The 15,747-nt window shown below is 33.3% G+C and overlaps 1 protein-coding gene across 1 annotated transcript in view; it reads left to right on the forward strand.

The window, feature by feature from the left end:
* Window positions 1-15,747, forward strand: part of Itpr (Inositol 1,4,5,-trisphosphate receptor) — a 100,593-nt gene that overhangs the window by 50,750 nt on the left and 34,096 nt on the right. Inside the window, exons 10-25 of the mRNA XM_085954285.1 lie at window positions 371-483; window positions 787-930; window positions 1,582-1,666; window positions 1,756-1,916; window positions 2,352-2,517; window positions 2,897-3,043; window positions 3,396-3,540; window positions 4,144-4,300; window positions 4,821-4,956; window positions 5,714-5,883; window positions 6,102-6,257; window positions 10,182-10,379; window positions 13,801-13,907; window positions 14,083-14,103; window positions 14,595-14,683; window positions 15,217-15,363. Of these exons, the coding sequence (XP_085810411.1) occupies window positions 371-483; window positions 787-930; window positions 1,582-1,666; window positions 1,756-1,916; window positions 2,352-2,517; window positions 2,897-3,043; window positions 3,396-3,540; window positions 4,144-4,300; window positions 4,821-4,956; window positions 5,714-5,883; window positions 6,102-6,257; window positions 10,182-10,379; window positions 13,801-13,907; window positions 14,083-14,103; window positions 14,595-14,683; window positions 15,217-15,363 (2,142 nt within the window). The remainder of the gene's footprint in view (window positions 1-370; window positions 484-786; window positions 931-1,581; window positions 1,667-1,755; window positions 1,917-2,351; window positions 2,518-2,896; window positions 3,044-3,395; window positions 3,541-4,143; window positions 4,301-4,820; window positions 4,957-5,713; window positions 5,884-6,101; window positions 6,258-10,181; window positions 10,380-13,800; window positions 13,908-14,082; window positions 14,104-14,594; window positions 14,684-15,216; window positions 15,364-15,747) is intronic.

Below are 15,747 nucleotides of genomic sequence, written 5' to 3' on the forward strand. Positions count from 1 at the left end.
GGAATGAATTCTTAAATCGTGTAAAGATGACTAAAAAACGTTACCCATTTACTTGAAAAAGAAAATATGTCAATGAATATATTATTATTATTAGTAATAGAGCAATAAACATAAGTTTAAATGGACGTATGTTGACTTTTTACGACAAATTATGTTTTGTTCTGCAAGCGTCATTTGCACAATCTTCGCGTTGCGTAGTCACGATCGTTTTAGACCGTGCCCTAGCTGAAGTATAGCCTTAAGTTGAAATGACATTATGTGCAAACTTTTATACTAAATGACCAATATTGGGTGTAGATACGTTTTTAGTACCTATGCATATATATGCAAATATTGCAGGGATTAATGATGGGTTGTCCCTATCTTGCAGGTAGTCCAACATGATCCTTGCAGAGGCGGTGCCGGTGATTGGAACTCGCTGTTTCGCTTCAAACATTTGGCCACGGGACATTATTTGGCCGCCGAAGCTGGATCGTCCACTCCGTGAGTTGTTCATAATATTTTACAAATACAGGAACTATCCTAGTTACAGACGGGTTAGGTTAGGTTAGATTTCGTCATACCATATATCATACCATATGTAATGTGTCAAAACTATTGCAGTGCTTCCTTTACTGATTTGAGTTTGTATTAATTCTAGATTCTATAGGATAATTACAGTAATGACACCCATTAATGAAAAAAAATTACTTAAATTGGATTGTTCCTACTGCTCATGCACTATATTCACAAAAAAGGCTATGTCACAAAATATCTTAATATATTTTTACATTATATCTTTTCCAGAGATATAGCCGGAGCAGATCCTACATCAACTGCATTCCACCTGATATCTGCAGCATACTCTTCAGAAATCGCCACCCTTTTTGAGTTGGATCCAACCACTATGACCAGAGCCGACTCCTTGGTACCTCAAAGCAGTTATGTCAGGTATGAAATCATTATTTTGTTTGTCTTATTTCAATCTATAACACCCATATTATTATGTTGAAGGTGTGGACTTTTTCCGTGTTTCTTGTTATTAGACACTGCTCTGTAACCCTACCCTATATGTGATAGCTAGTACTTCTTCTTCTATCTCTTGTCATCTTACGAACCTGTATATTATTTTTATATTCACGTAATCTAACAGTCAAATTAACCTTATTAGTAAATAATCTTAAACAATCAGTTTTGCTGTCCAATCAGTCTCCGTTTCAGTCGAGCTGTCAGACTGACATGTAAATACAAAACTGAAGCGGCCGACTGAAACCGAAACAGAGAGGAGACAGGATGGATTTTCCATCAGTTATTGAGGAAAGAGGTGTTAATTACTGTTGTCGTATTTTTCATTCTACTTTTCTAATTTCGATTAAAATATTATTATTTCTTCAAATATATGTACCGTATTATACCAACCTGAACGGATAACTAAACTGATCGTCTAAATACACCGCCATTTTAAAACTGAACAGACGAAAACGGAAACATCAACTAAATGGTCAACAGAACTGACATCTAAAAGGACCTTTATCTTTGGCAACAAATTGCTCAATTATATTATGAGTATTATCTTTAACGTACTTAAATTTGTCATTTCAGATTACATCACATTTGCACGCACACTTGGGTTCATTCCACATCCATTCCAATAGACAAAGATGAAGAAAAACCTGTCATGTCCAAGGTAAGCATTATATTCAAAATTAAATAAATAAAACTGTATTGCTTTTGCAAGATATAATGATATGTAATTATGCTATTTTTATGTCTCAGGTTGGTTGCTCGCTGAAGAAAGAAGATAAAGAAGCATTTGCCATAATTTCTGTTTCTCCGTCAGAAGTCAGAGATTTGGATTTTGCCAACGATGCTTGCAAAGTTCTTTCTTCCATGTCATCCAAATTTCACAAAGGCACTATCAATTATAATGAAAGAAAGTATGTCAATTTTCAATGTATTATAATTAATACTCATTTGTCAAATCGATTCTTTATAATTTTCATATAGTTCATATAATAATTGCATCCAAACTAACTATAATAAAAATGTAAGAAACATTATTTTACTGCCATGATAGCCGAGCGGCTTACGCATCGTCTTATATGTCATGAGTCCCAGGATCGAAACCTGTGTCTAGCAAAATACACATATTGTTTCAAGAGTATGGACTTAGGAATAGGAATAGGTTGAGCAAGTGGCTAACATCCACTTCTCGTAAAAACAAAAAATATGTTAATACAAACCTCTGCTTTGTTGGAAGCCCATATTATGATCTTATTAGGATCTGACATGGCAAAAAAAAAAAAGAGGATAAACAAGCATAAACGACCAGCATAGAAATATGACAATAATGTATTACTTTTCATTTCCAGGGCTGTCACATACCTGTTACAAGATATAGTTTACTTCATAGCCGGCTTTGAAAATGAACCTAACAAAGCGGAAGCCCTAGAATTGATTGTCACAAATCCAAACCGAGACCGACAGAAACTATTACGAGAACAATACATTTTGAAACAAATATTCAAAATACTCCAGGTATAAAAATCATTTTAGCTTTATTTTATCAATTAACAGGTAACAAAAGAATTAATTTAGAATCTATTATAGTTTTCTCTTAATTATATTATGATTTCAAAATTGTTGCCATGACCTAGAATTTACTGACAGAATCTTCAGTAAAAATGTAATCTTTCTAGAGCTTTATGTTTGGAAGTTTTAAGTGAGACAAACAAACATAATGACAATTTTTCAGATTTATAGTATAGATGTGGAACTTCATGGGTGACTGACTATCAAGGACAAAATAGTAAACACAATTATTAATCTCTTTTATTGTTATACTATTTCTAATTCTATGATAGTTTATGTTTTTATGTTTCTACAATCAACCATAGAGAATTGTTGACCTTTTCAGGGTCCTTTCCAAGAAAGTGCCGAAGGTGAGCCACCATTTTTAAAGATCGAAGAGCTCGGTGATCCCCGTTATGCACCTTACAAACACATCTTCAGGCTTTGTTATAGAGTTCTCCGAATCAGTCAACAGGATTACAGAAAAAATCAGGTACAATTAATTGGCATATTTGTCAACAAACTTTATTTCAGTTAAATTATAAGCATTTAGTTATAATATGATTACGATTTCACATACGATTACGGTCCATGGTAGACTCAACCACTTGCCGCTGCCATAGATCACATGTAATTGTTTAGATTTTAATCATTGTAAATCAACTGAAATATAATGATTAAATACGTGAGCTTAACCGCTACATTTAATTTATAATTTTTCCAATAGTAATTCATGCAATATAATAATTTTTAAACATATTCACCAATCTTTCCATTGCATAATTTTGTTATATATTATGTACATTATGTTAGGTCTGCCTTACATTCTCTGTTGTAATTTTTAGGAATACATCGCCAAGCATTTTGGCTTCATGCAGAAGCAAATCGGATATGATATACTTGCTGAAGACACGATAACAGCACTTCTCCACAATAATAGGAAACTACTTGAAAAACATATCACCGCATCTGAAATTGAAACATTTGTTGGTGAGGCTATTTGCATCATTACTAATTATATATGATATATCTTACCTAGATTCTAATCTATGATTTCATAAGAGCATAAGCTCATTGTTCTGGTCAGTAGTCTCACAGTCTCAAAGAAGAAGATTGCGATTGCTATGATAATTGCCAACCGTCGAAGAAAATATCTAAGATATCTGAAAATATCTAAGATATCTGAAAATATCTATGATATATGATAGAATATCTATGATATCTGAAGATATATTAATCTCGATCCTCTGCATCTCTCAAGGCAGAGAGAAGGCTGCCCCAGTAAGCTCTTTCACTTGGTCGCTCCAGCGCACCAACACTCTTCCTATGCTTCGCTTTCCCTAGAGGGTACCCAAAACTACCAGTCGCTCCAGATTATATGATCCGCACCAAACAATATGTCGAAAAAACTACAGAATGCATCTCAAACATATTGTTGAGAGCCGTTCCTTTATACATAGTCTCTGAATGATTGACTGGTTCGTCCTGTGCTCTGTCCATGAGAACACTAATGTGTTATTATGATAGGTATATTCTGTGAGATCGTTCTGAGGTCTTGAATGAATAGTGTTGTTGTTTTTTGTTATTCAACAGGTCTGGTGCGAAAGAACATGTCAAACTGGGAGTCAAGATTTCTGGATTACCTCAGTGATTTGTGCATATCAAATAAAAAGGCAATTGCGGTAACGCAGGAACTGATTTGCAAGAGTGTGCTGTGTACCAAAAATGCTGATATCTTAATTGAAACAAGGTAAATTATTTATTTCTATAAGTATCTTTTTCATGATTTTAATATATAGTATCTATAATAATTATGATGTGTATTTTACAAGTACTTAATTAGGTGACAGGAAGGAGGAGACATCTTTATCCCAATCATTCTGTTTAATTGTGTAACATGGCATTTTGTATTTTTTTTTTTTGTAACCATATTCATACATCCATTGCAGTTACAAAGTTGACATATGGACACATTCTGCTATGTAACAGTGCCGCACATGCTTCATTAAATTAGTTGCCAGGAATATCTGTAGAGTAATTAGTAGAATGGTGTTAAATTTTTATGGCGTGCAGGCAGGTCATTTAGATGTCGGTATCTTTACCTTCAAATGGCACTAACACTGTTGCAATGTGATTTTATTATATCCGCAATGCTAGAAGAATTTGTCCTTCAGTCCACAATCCGTCGGAAACACAAGACACTAACCTCTACTCCACGGTGAGCAGTGGTGATTATGACAATTAAAGGAAAAATTGTTTATGTTTTGTAGACTGATGAAAACGCATTACATTGAAAATATAAAAGAAGTGAAAGAAGAATATTTACCGCTGGAGGAACCGACGCAAAAAGAATCTCCAGTGGCGACAGTGGAAGATGAAGTCCTTCTCGTATGGAATAATAAAAAGGTGTGGGAACTATAACCTCAATCATTTCTATATTTATGTTTTTTCTTCTCTGGATTTGACTTTCGTAATCTATTTCTTGAAATAAATTTGAAACCATAGAGGAATAGGTAGAATCGAATACATACATACCTACTACCTATTTATTTTATGTTTGACATATAATTAATCAGTGAGCCATTAAACAGTGGTTCCAATATCAGTAGATTTGATGAAAAATCATATTTTCTTACCAAAATTGGTAGCACTGAACAAGAAATAACAAGATGATAGCACGCCAAGACGTCAAAAGTTAAAGATGGGCGAACCGATTTTTAATTTAAAATATGTGGCAGATGTTGAGAAATACTCCTGCCTGTATAATTACGACTACCAGAATATTCCCGTAAAGAAATTACGGAAAAAGCTTAGAATTAAGTAAGACAGACAATGGGTTTGACAGTTAGAGGTTATGAGATTATTAGGTTTCAGTAGCCCCGTGTGCGAAGCATCAGTCACTGGCCAGTTTATGAGTTCCATCAGCAACCAGTTTGTCGGATTTTAGTTTCTGCGTGAGAGGATGGCCTTATATAAACAATAATTTAGTTTTCTCTTCATTCTAAACATTTTGAAAATGGAATAATAATTATTCACATTTATGGCTTCTAATTTTTTTTATACTACAGCTTGTATGAATCTAATATTATTATATTTCAATTATTCATAATACAATATCTATTATAAGAGATCATATTATTATATTTAAATTTATTATTTTTAGAAAACAAGATCTTTGCAGCAGCTGGCGATGTCTCGACGTGACATCGAAGCGTCAGCCATTTTGGAATACTATCGTCATCAGTTGAATCTGTTCTCGAATATGTGTCTCAACCGTCAATATCTAGCTCTGAACAGTCTGTCTGGACAGCTTCACATAGATTTAATACTCAAGTGGGTCTAATTATATTATAACCATAAAAATACACTGAATATAAAATTAATTATTCGACATTGGAATTTTTACTCAAAATAAAATATATGAGCTCATATTTTGATACAATTTATAAGTATAATGATCAAAAAACCTCTTGCATTGTCATGTGTAGATAATTGTATTAGTGTACAATAACAAAATTATTGTCTGTGGTATATAATATATTTCATTATAGGTGTATGTCAAATGGGTCTCTACCTTTCGAACTCCGAGCGTCATTTTGCCGTCTAATGCTGCATCTCCATGCAGACAGAGATCCTCAGGAGCCAGTCACTCCAGTCAAGTATGCTCGCCTCTGGAGTGAAATACCGACTAAAATTAGCATACATGAGTAAGTATCTTTAGTATGTAATATTATATAAATTTGATTATTTTTGAAAATTCAAAGGCCGTTTATTTTCTTGTTATAAACTAAAAAAATATTTAATTAATCTATTACTAACTTAATACTATGTAATTTATACAGAAAATTCGTCAAATGCTCAGGGGTTGTAAAAGTAAAATTATTAATTATCTACACTTGAATAATAAAAATCATGATATATTTTTATACATCTGTGTTTTCATTTTTTTTCTCAATCGATAGAATTTTAATTTTATCGTTTAAATCTTTTTAGAGAATTTTGAAGTAGATTTAAAAATATTATTTCTCTTTTGAATGCCTCATCCATATACATACATGTTATGATTTTTGTCATCTATGAATCATATTTTTACCATGATATCATTTTGATTGGTACAACTGGCCGATGGACTACACAATGTGAGTGTTCATAAATTTCGCATTAATTGATTTTTTCTATGTTTCTCTTTTGTGAACGTGTCTCTTTGATCTTCCTTTTGTATTATATGCTATGTATTTTACAGTGGCAATATTGATAATATGTTTACCTATTTTGAACATTTTTAATACAGAGTATATCTTTTTTACACATTATATATAATATATTTATTTATATTTTCTTTATCTATCTTTCTTCAAGTTGTATTTATATTCATTGAATTTGGCTTGTGTTTGTGTTTGTCTGTAGACCCCTTGAACCTCGTAAATATTCATTAAATAATATTGATCGAGTTAGCCTAGAATTCCATTATAAAATTGTTAATTAGTCTCACAGAATTATAATCCTATAATTATTAATATATAGTATTATAACAACTTCTTCGCTTTTTACACTGAAATTTTGATAATGGTGTGAAAACCGAAACAGCTGTAATCAAACTACATAATATTATATTCAGAATTATAATCTAGTGAGATTTTTTATAATAACCCTCCCATTGAAAAATATATTACATCGCATTTAATGTGAAATATTGTAAATACATATTAGGCCTTGTCCACATGGCGCATGTCTCACCGCGAGTCACCTGTACCTCGACCGTGCGTGACAGTCGTCATGGCACGACTGTATGCGGACAGCTCAGTGAGGTCACATGTAAAATGCGCCATGTGGACAAGCCCTTAATTAAATTGAATTGGCATTTGCATTTACATAGTAGAACTTCTAAAAATATTAGTTTATAAAAAATTATGTTAATTCTAAAATTTATGAGAATTTTGACAGCTGTTTTGGGCTACGAATTCATGATCAGATTTCCCATCATAACATTGCCAACTGAAATTCTATTTACTCCCAAATTGGACGCAGCACAGGATAGAGGTCTTTTTGAATTCGTTGGTTGACACAGTACTGTCAAATCATCTACATTCATCATCATATTTTACATTATTGTAACCCGAAACAGCTGTGGAATTTTTTGATTTTACAACGTTTTTCTTAAGTTGTATTCTTATTTGTCCGGTGGTTGTTCGTCCGGTACAAATCTTGCAATCGATTTTTAACTTGCTTCCCGACTAGCTAGACATTTGAAACTTTTAGAATATATCGGAACACGATGCCAATGCATTTTTTTAATACTTTTAGCTATCTTTAAGTAGAATTGAATTCATTTTTAGTTAATTCTGTTTTGTATGAAAAGTTATTTCGATACCATTATTGGTTGCTAGGGGTCCTAGCAACTAAATTATTAAATAATATATACGTGCGTTACTATGGAAATCAATATGAAATGACATTTCATTATTCAGTATTTCAATCAAGTACAAATTTTTTTGATCGTTTAAACTAGTCAAGTCAAGTTTATATTATGATTCAACAGAAAATTTAAAAACGTTGCATATAAAAAGTTCTGTTTATCTTGTAATTATTTAAGATAACACAAATCTATTTCGGAATTCCAAAAATTATTATTAGTAATTAAGTAGGTATTTATCCATAATAGATATAGTTTATAAGCATATAGCTTTGTTAAGCCATGTATTTCGCATACTAAATGTGCTTTTATCGTACATTTTAAACTGTAATTAATACCAAGTCCCACTATTATATATAGTCAGGCCGTGACACGAAACTGTAAACTTCGATGGTAGTACTAGTTATTGCCCATACTTCAAATGCAATATGGTAAACTGTTTGTAGAAAATTATGACTGCTGCATATTCAATAATCGAAAATCTTCATTTACTGCGAACAAGTTACCGCATTGCATTCAAAGCAATAACTAGCACTACCATAATAATTCGCAATTCAGTGCCACAGTCTGTATATAGTCGGCCTTGAGCAATACAGTCCTTTACTTGTTATGTATAGTATCATAGTAAGACCGATTAAACAGTTACTTCATTTTCTACAATCTTTACTTTTAAATAATGTCTATCGTATCAATAAGTATTTTTTAATACACTACTGCTTCTACGAATAGGTCTACTTTCTTTCCTGCTCCGTGTTGTGTAATTATTGTCTAAAAATTATATTCTAGCAAAAAAATGTTTGCGTAAATAATAAAGGTCTTTCCCTTTTCTTTAGCATCTGTGTGAGATAATTTTGAAAGTATTTATTACGTTGACATACAAGATCTGTAATCACATAATGAATACCAGAGAATGAATATTTATGTACCTAATATTGTGATGTGTTAATAATTGTTGTTGCTTACTGTTATGTACAAAATGCAAACTCTGAGAATTAAGGCTTGTTTACACAGGCTTAGTTCTAATCATTAGTAGGTACACGCTAATCGCACTAATATCTCCACATTTAAACAGGCTGAATTAATGATAAGCATTAGTATTCGGCCTATTATCACATGTCGGTATTAGTGCGATCAGCGTGTACCTACTACATAATGATTAATACTAAACCCATGTAAACAAGCCCTTAGGCTTTTTAATAAATGATTTACACAACAATTTGTAATATAACTATATTACCATGTATATTAATGTTATATTGGTTAGCAGGCAATATGTAGTTGTATTAATGTTATTTCATAAGAGAAGAATTAAGTAAAGTGAATTATAGAATAATTGTGGCCTAATGCAGAGATGTCGACGTTAAGTTATCCTTAACGAAGACATTCTAATGAGAAGAATAATAATAAACACAATGGTTGTTTTTCTGTTTTTCTCACTATCACTGAGTCGCCGAAGCGTCACTATTATAGTGATGTAAGGTTAAGCGTTGATTAAAGCCAATAAGATATTTAAATATGACTATGCATTTGGTCCTTGGTGATTGAGTGAAAATATAAATCTCACATTGGCAACTTGACAATATTTAACAAAAAGTATTGAACATTTGCTTATAGTATACTACAATAATTAGTCCTCAATATTCATTTCATGTTCAACCTAACTATAAACTGTCAACTAAACCAACTCCTAAATAATTGTAATGGTCCAATTGCACCTCCGGTCTCAACTCGTGTCAACCTGACTGGTTACCACCACTAGACACCAAAATTCATATGCCAATCAGGACCTTTATATATACATGTGTTGCATGTTGTTAGTGTCAAAAATATAAGTATAGCAGTTATCTTGAGTGGCTACACTAAACAGTTACAATGTTAAAAGTTAGGTTATTACCAAGTGCTGTCAGTAATCTCAACTGTCATTTTTATTATGCTTATAGTCATCCATGACTGCCGAAAAGAGTTAAAACTGGAGGTGTAAATATGTTCATAAAAATTTCATTGCCCACTCACATTTTTTTTAACTCTTTGAACAGTAAATATTTTATATACACGGAATGATTTGGTTATACTTAATATTATAATATATTCACTTTTTTAAATCAAATTTTTCATATTTTTTTCTTCTATGCACGTTTCAAAATAGATTCAACACTATCAGGGTGTTGTATTTTATTTTCGAATTCAAAGAAATGAATATCGTGTTAAATTATTCCAGCTACGCATCGAACAAATCGAGTCCGGATCCGAACAAAGAAGCGGTGAGAGCGAGATTTGCTTCCACCATCCAATTTGTTGAGGACTACCTGTGCAACGTGGTGGCGAGGATGTGGTCTTTCGCCGACCACGACCAGAACAAACTCACCTTTGAGGTCGTCAAGCTCGCCAGGGATCTCATTTACTTTGGCTTCTACAGGTAATTTACACTTAAATTTGTGATAAGTGCTATTTAAATAGTAAGTATTTTTCTAATTTCATACCTATAAAAAGGAAATAAACATTTTTATTGATTTGCCGACATTTTACATGAATGGAATCTGCCTTGTTTGTTTCCATTTTATTATTTTGTTCACTAATGTTATTTTCTTCTGGACTTAACTTTTCACAAGGAAGGTCTTCCCATATCGGTAAACTATTATTGGAAGATTCATTGAACCATTACGATATATAGATAATAATTTTAATTTGCCTTGTTCACTACATACATTACTTTTGCTTGCACTGAAATCCTGATAATGAAAATATCATGAATAAAATATAATGAAGCTATCCTGAAAACGGATAACACTGTATTCAGTAAACCCTATCAGTGTCAAGTTAGGTATTCGATTAAACTAGGTACGAGGGTGGGTCAAAAATTCCTTAGAAAAAAGCATTAAAACAGTTTTTATTTTTGTATTTTTTTTTTATTTCTCAACATAATCTCCTTGGAGCTCAATACACTTGGTTAGACGTTTCTCAATTTTTTTAAACCGTCAGAAAAATAAGTTTTCGGAAGGTCCTCAAAATAAGCATTTGTCCGATCGATGACTTCTTCATTTGAAAAAAAACGTTGTCCACTTAGCCATTTTTTTAAGTTTGGGAAAAGGAAAAAGTCACTGGGGGCTAAATCTGGCGAATACGGTGGGTGGTCGACCAATTCGAACTTCAATTCTTCAATTTTAGCCATTGATCGTAAACATGTGTGAACACGGGCATTGTCCTGATGAAAGAGGATTTTTTTCCTGTTTAAATGAGGCCGTTTTTCTTCAATTTCGTTTTTTAGCTGGTCCAATAAAGATGCATAATAATCCCCTGTTATTGTTTTTCCTTTTTCCAAATAGTCAACGAAAATAATTCCACGTGCATCCCAAAATACAGTAGCCATAACCTTACCAGCTGATTTTACGGTTTTCGCCTTCTTTGGACATGGTTCGCCTTTCGCAATCCACTGCTTTGACTGTTCTTTCGTCTCGGGAGTATAGTGGTGTATCCATGTTTCATCTACAGTCACAAAGCGACGAAAAAATTCATCCGGATTGCGTTGCATGAGCGACAACAGGGCTTTAGAGGCCACCACCCTATTGCGTTTATTGTCGACTGTGAGCAAACGCGGCACCCATCTTGCAGAAACTTTTTTCATGCCCAATTTGTCATGTAAAATAGAAACGACGCTACCTTTTGAGATCCCTGTAACCTCAATTATCTCACTCAACTTTAATCTTCGGTCACTTAACACCATATCGTGGATTTTATTGATCATTTCTGGTGTAGTCACCTCTACAGGACGTCCTGAGCGTGGTTCATCCTTTGTTGATGTACGACCACGTTTAAATTCATTTAACCAGTTATAAATAGTTGCAAGTGAAGGAGCAGATATGCCGTGAACTAAATCCAACTCATTTTTTATTTCCTTTGCTGTTAACCCTTTTATATTAAAATGTTTAATAACAGCTCTAAACTCAATTTTCTCCATTTTTGTAAACAAGCAAATTTTTTTTTAAATGTACGAAAATAAAAAACAACAACCCGACCAATCTGATTGAAACTTCGCAGCATACTGAATCGGTAGTGCCGCTGCATGAAAACAAACCGCTTACAGTACTAGTCGCGCCACCTGTCGGCTTTTCTAAGGACTTATTGACCCACCCTCGTACATTATCGGACTACGCATTAGTGCACTCTTTATAAATTAGTATGAAACTTACTATATCCACATTGTATTACTTATTGTCAATGTAAAACATTAAAATAAACCATGTCGTCGTTGAAACTAGAAAAATATGTAACTCCGTTTTAATCGATAGTTGACTTTGAATGCCGTCTAGTGGTCATTGTTTATTCTCCCAAGGTGCAGAACCAACCTGCCACTGGTAATGCCAATTGGGAGGGCGATAACTATGTTCAACCAAATTGCTTCGGGTGTTGATATATTCCACTTGCGTGAGAGTGAGTTTAGGTAGATGCGATTTTATAAATTCTTAAAATAGGGCCTCCTGATGTACTTCTTTGAACTTCTATAGATGTATAATTGTATTTTCAGTGCTTTTGTATGTTTATATTATGTTCTCTTTTTATATTTTCATTTTTATCGTTTTTTCTTTATAATTATGTTCCATGTTATGTTGTGAACGTCTTGAACTTATAATTTGTAATGTCCACAATGTGTTAAAAAATAAATTGAATTGAATTGAATCTACCCGTCTTGCAAATGATGTGATTCCAAAATAATTGTAACATTCTGAAATCGTGGATGATAACTCCATAACCATTATTACCAAATACTCAGTCTCGAATACCGCATCAGGCATTTAGCATCGATATTAAAATGCCCCTGTAAAAGGTTGCACAGCCCTGCAGTACAAACGGAACGCTTCAAGCTTTGTTGTTGCGAACGCATTTTTTTTACGCGAAGTCCCTTTGCAGATACCTGCATCCGACCTTGAGCAAGGCGGACGGACAGAAGTCCCGTTACTCAGCCGAATAACTTCCCCTCACCCCACAGCCGTGGCGGTCGTCCCACGTCTCATTACCAACCAACAGGCTTTTTGGAAAAAGATAGTCAGTTGTCAACCGACCCCTAAATATATCGGAGGTAGGGAAATCGTCCCCAAAACGGGCGCGTCGCTCCTGCGGGAAGCGGCGTGATCGTCAGGATAAGTCGGACGACATGTTACCCTAAATTGATATCAGTGCACCCCTTTTGCCGATAATGTGTTAATATTGATTCCCATAATTATACCGGAACGCGTACCGCATCCCCGATAAAGTGCCCCGGCGCCGATCGCGCCCTTGTGTGAACAAATAATACAAAGTGAAGTGTGGACCCAGTGGAATGCCGCGTACACGCCCGCCATCGACATGCATTGCGTAACGTCGTCAATTTAACGTTTCTTTATCTCGCTCATGCTAAACCCTTGTGCTCCAAACTTGTATAACTTAATGTAATTAAATGTCTCCGCGGAGAACCCGTCAAATCAAAAGTTTCTGTGTTATAATTTACCCTGTCAGTAATGACGTCACACACATCTCCCAATCAAAATAATACTGAAGAAGATTCAACCATCGACATACATGTGAGTTCCATCATCCCTCTTCTTCTCGGTATCACCATATATTTGTATATGAAACCGTGTTTTTTGTCTCCTGTAAAGTAGCGTTATTTGGAGTTACACAATTTTCTGGTTTCAATGACGATATGCACATTGATCACAACCCACAACTTATCAATATAAATAAGGGACAGTTGAAAGAAATTAACACACAGCCCTTGTAAAGTTAATTTTTTATAAGAAGTAACCTTATTTAAAATTCTGCTAATTGTTGGTGCATTTTTTAAATTTTTGTCTTATTTACAGCTTTAGTGACTTACTACGCCTCACTAGAACGCTGCTTAGCATTTTGGACTGCGTTTCAGAAGCTGATTTACTAAGCGAAGCTGGCGTTTTGCCTGGAGAAACGGAAAGTAAGAAAATTATTTCAACAACATAAATTAATAATATACAAACAAACCACAAATTAAATGTGTATATATATTTTTTTCTCAAAAATTATCACTCATTTTAATGCTACTACAATAACCTGTCCATCATAATACATACAAAATATTTTGGTATACATTTTTTTTCTTTTAAACGCAGCTGAGGAAATGGAAAAAGAAGGTAATATTAAATTTGTAATTTAGTTTTTGAGATATGTACGTAATCCTACAGAAACTTATTTGTACTCGAAGAAACAACCGGCCATTGCCAGCTGTTCTGCTAAACCTTGCAGGCAACGCCACACTAAGTCATAATTATTATCAGTGACTTTAGCATTGCCGTATTAAGAAAATATTCACTTTATACGATTGGAATATTTTAGTATAAATCGTATCTATTGCTTTTTTCAGGCATTGAACAACTATTATAATATTATATTAACATGTTTGTCACTATAAATAAAATTGTTATTTAGTGTGAGAATTAAAATAACAGGATACCGATGTACTTACATATTTAATATAATGTGCACCTATTGCTATGACTCCATATCAGGATTTGTTTAATACCCTGATTTTATTTGGAATATAAATTTTATTGTAAGTAAATATATTAAATGTTCATAAACCATGCAAAATTTTTGAATTTGTTTTTTTTTTATTTCATGATAGCTGAAGGTGGTGTTTTGAGATCAATAGGGGACATGGGAGCGGTCATGACTTCTTTAGCGCTTGGACCAATGTCTCGGAGTATGGTCAGGGTAAGTTCTTTAACCCCATTTACTGAATTACTTCTATTGGTCATGCTGGAATTGCGTACATACATAATATATTATGGTTCATCACCAGTTGTAAATACATATTAGGTCAGGAGTGCCACAGAATCCAGTGTTATTATTTTGTCCCACATTCGTGATTACCTTTGTCATTACTGTTGTCCATTTTTTTTTTCTGTGGATATCGTATTCAGACCATTATCAAAGTGTTATGCAAAGGTACAAATATTTCTAAATCCATAAAGTAAAATGATTCTTTGGGCCTTACCTTCATATATTGTGTTAAAATCAAAAAGAAGATATTGATGAGCTCTATATAATTAATAATCCTCATGATTGAATTGCGTTGGTATTCATAGAAGTTACGCTCAATGCAGATGATGCTTATTCGAGTGAAACATCTGTTTAACCTTAGAAAGTGTGTCAATCTTTCATCTGAAACTATATTAATAAATTGTCAATGAAAAAATATTAACAGCATTGTTAGAAATAAATATTCTGTATGTGGCTGTTTTCAGTTGAATAGCCAAAGTGGTCCATCTGGCGGTGGATCGCCTATTGGTCCAAGCGGAAGTCGGTTGCAGAGATCAGCGTCAGCCATGTTACTTGCTAAAGAACACCCATTAGTCATGGATACCAAGTTGAAGATCATAGAAATATTGCAAGTAAGTAGAAATGGCTGATTCACCCGGAAAGTGAATGAATGTTTTTAAAATGATATATCTTTATATGTCAATTGTGTCGCTAAGTTTCAAAACTCGCTATAACACATTTTCATTATGTTGAGAAAATCAACAAAAACTTTTTGAACTAAAAAGGTTTTTGAATGTTTCAGTAGTGTTATAGCGGGATTTGATAGACACATTGATTTTGTTTCATAAATGACAGTTAATTGTAGCGGCTTTTGAAAGAGGCGATAAAATTTTCATGTAGAGATTTTAATAACGAATCCAACGATATATATATATATGTTTAATTATTTCAAAAAAGTGTTATAGCGGGTTTTGAAACTAAACAAAGATATAGAAATATTTATAAATATGTTGTTA

This window comes from Rhyacophila brunnea, unplaced genomic scaffold (genome assembly GCF_057557595.1).
Source record: "Rhyacophila brunnea isolate RB1 unplaced genomic scaffold, BYU_Rbru_1.0 scaffold_4, whole genome shotgun sequence".
In the NCBI taxonomy this organism is placed as follows: Eukaryota; Metazoa; Arthropoda; class Insecta; order Trichoptera; family Rhyacophilidae; genus Rhyacophila; species Rhyacophila brunnea.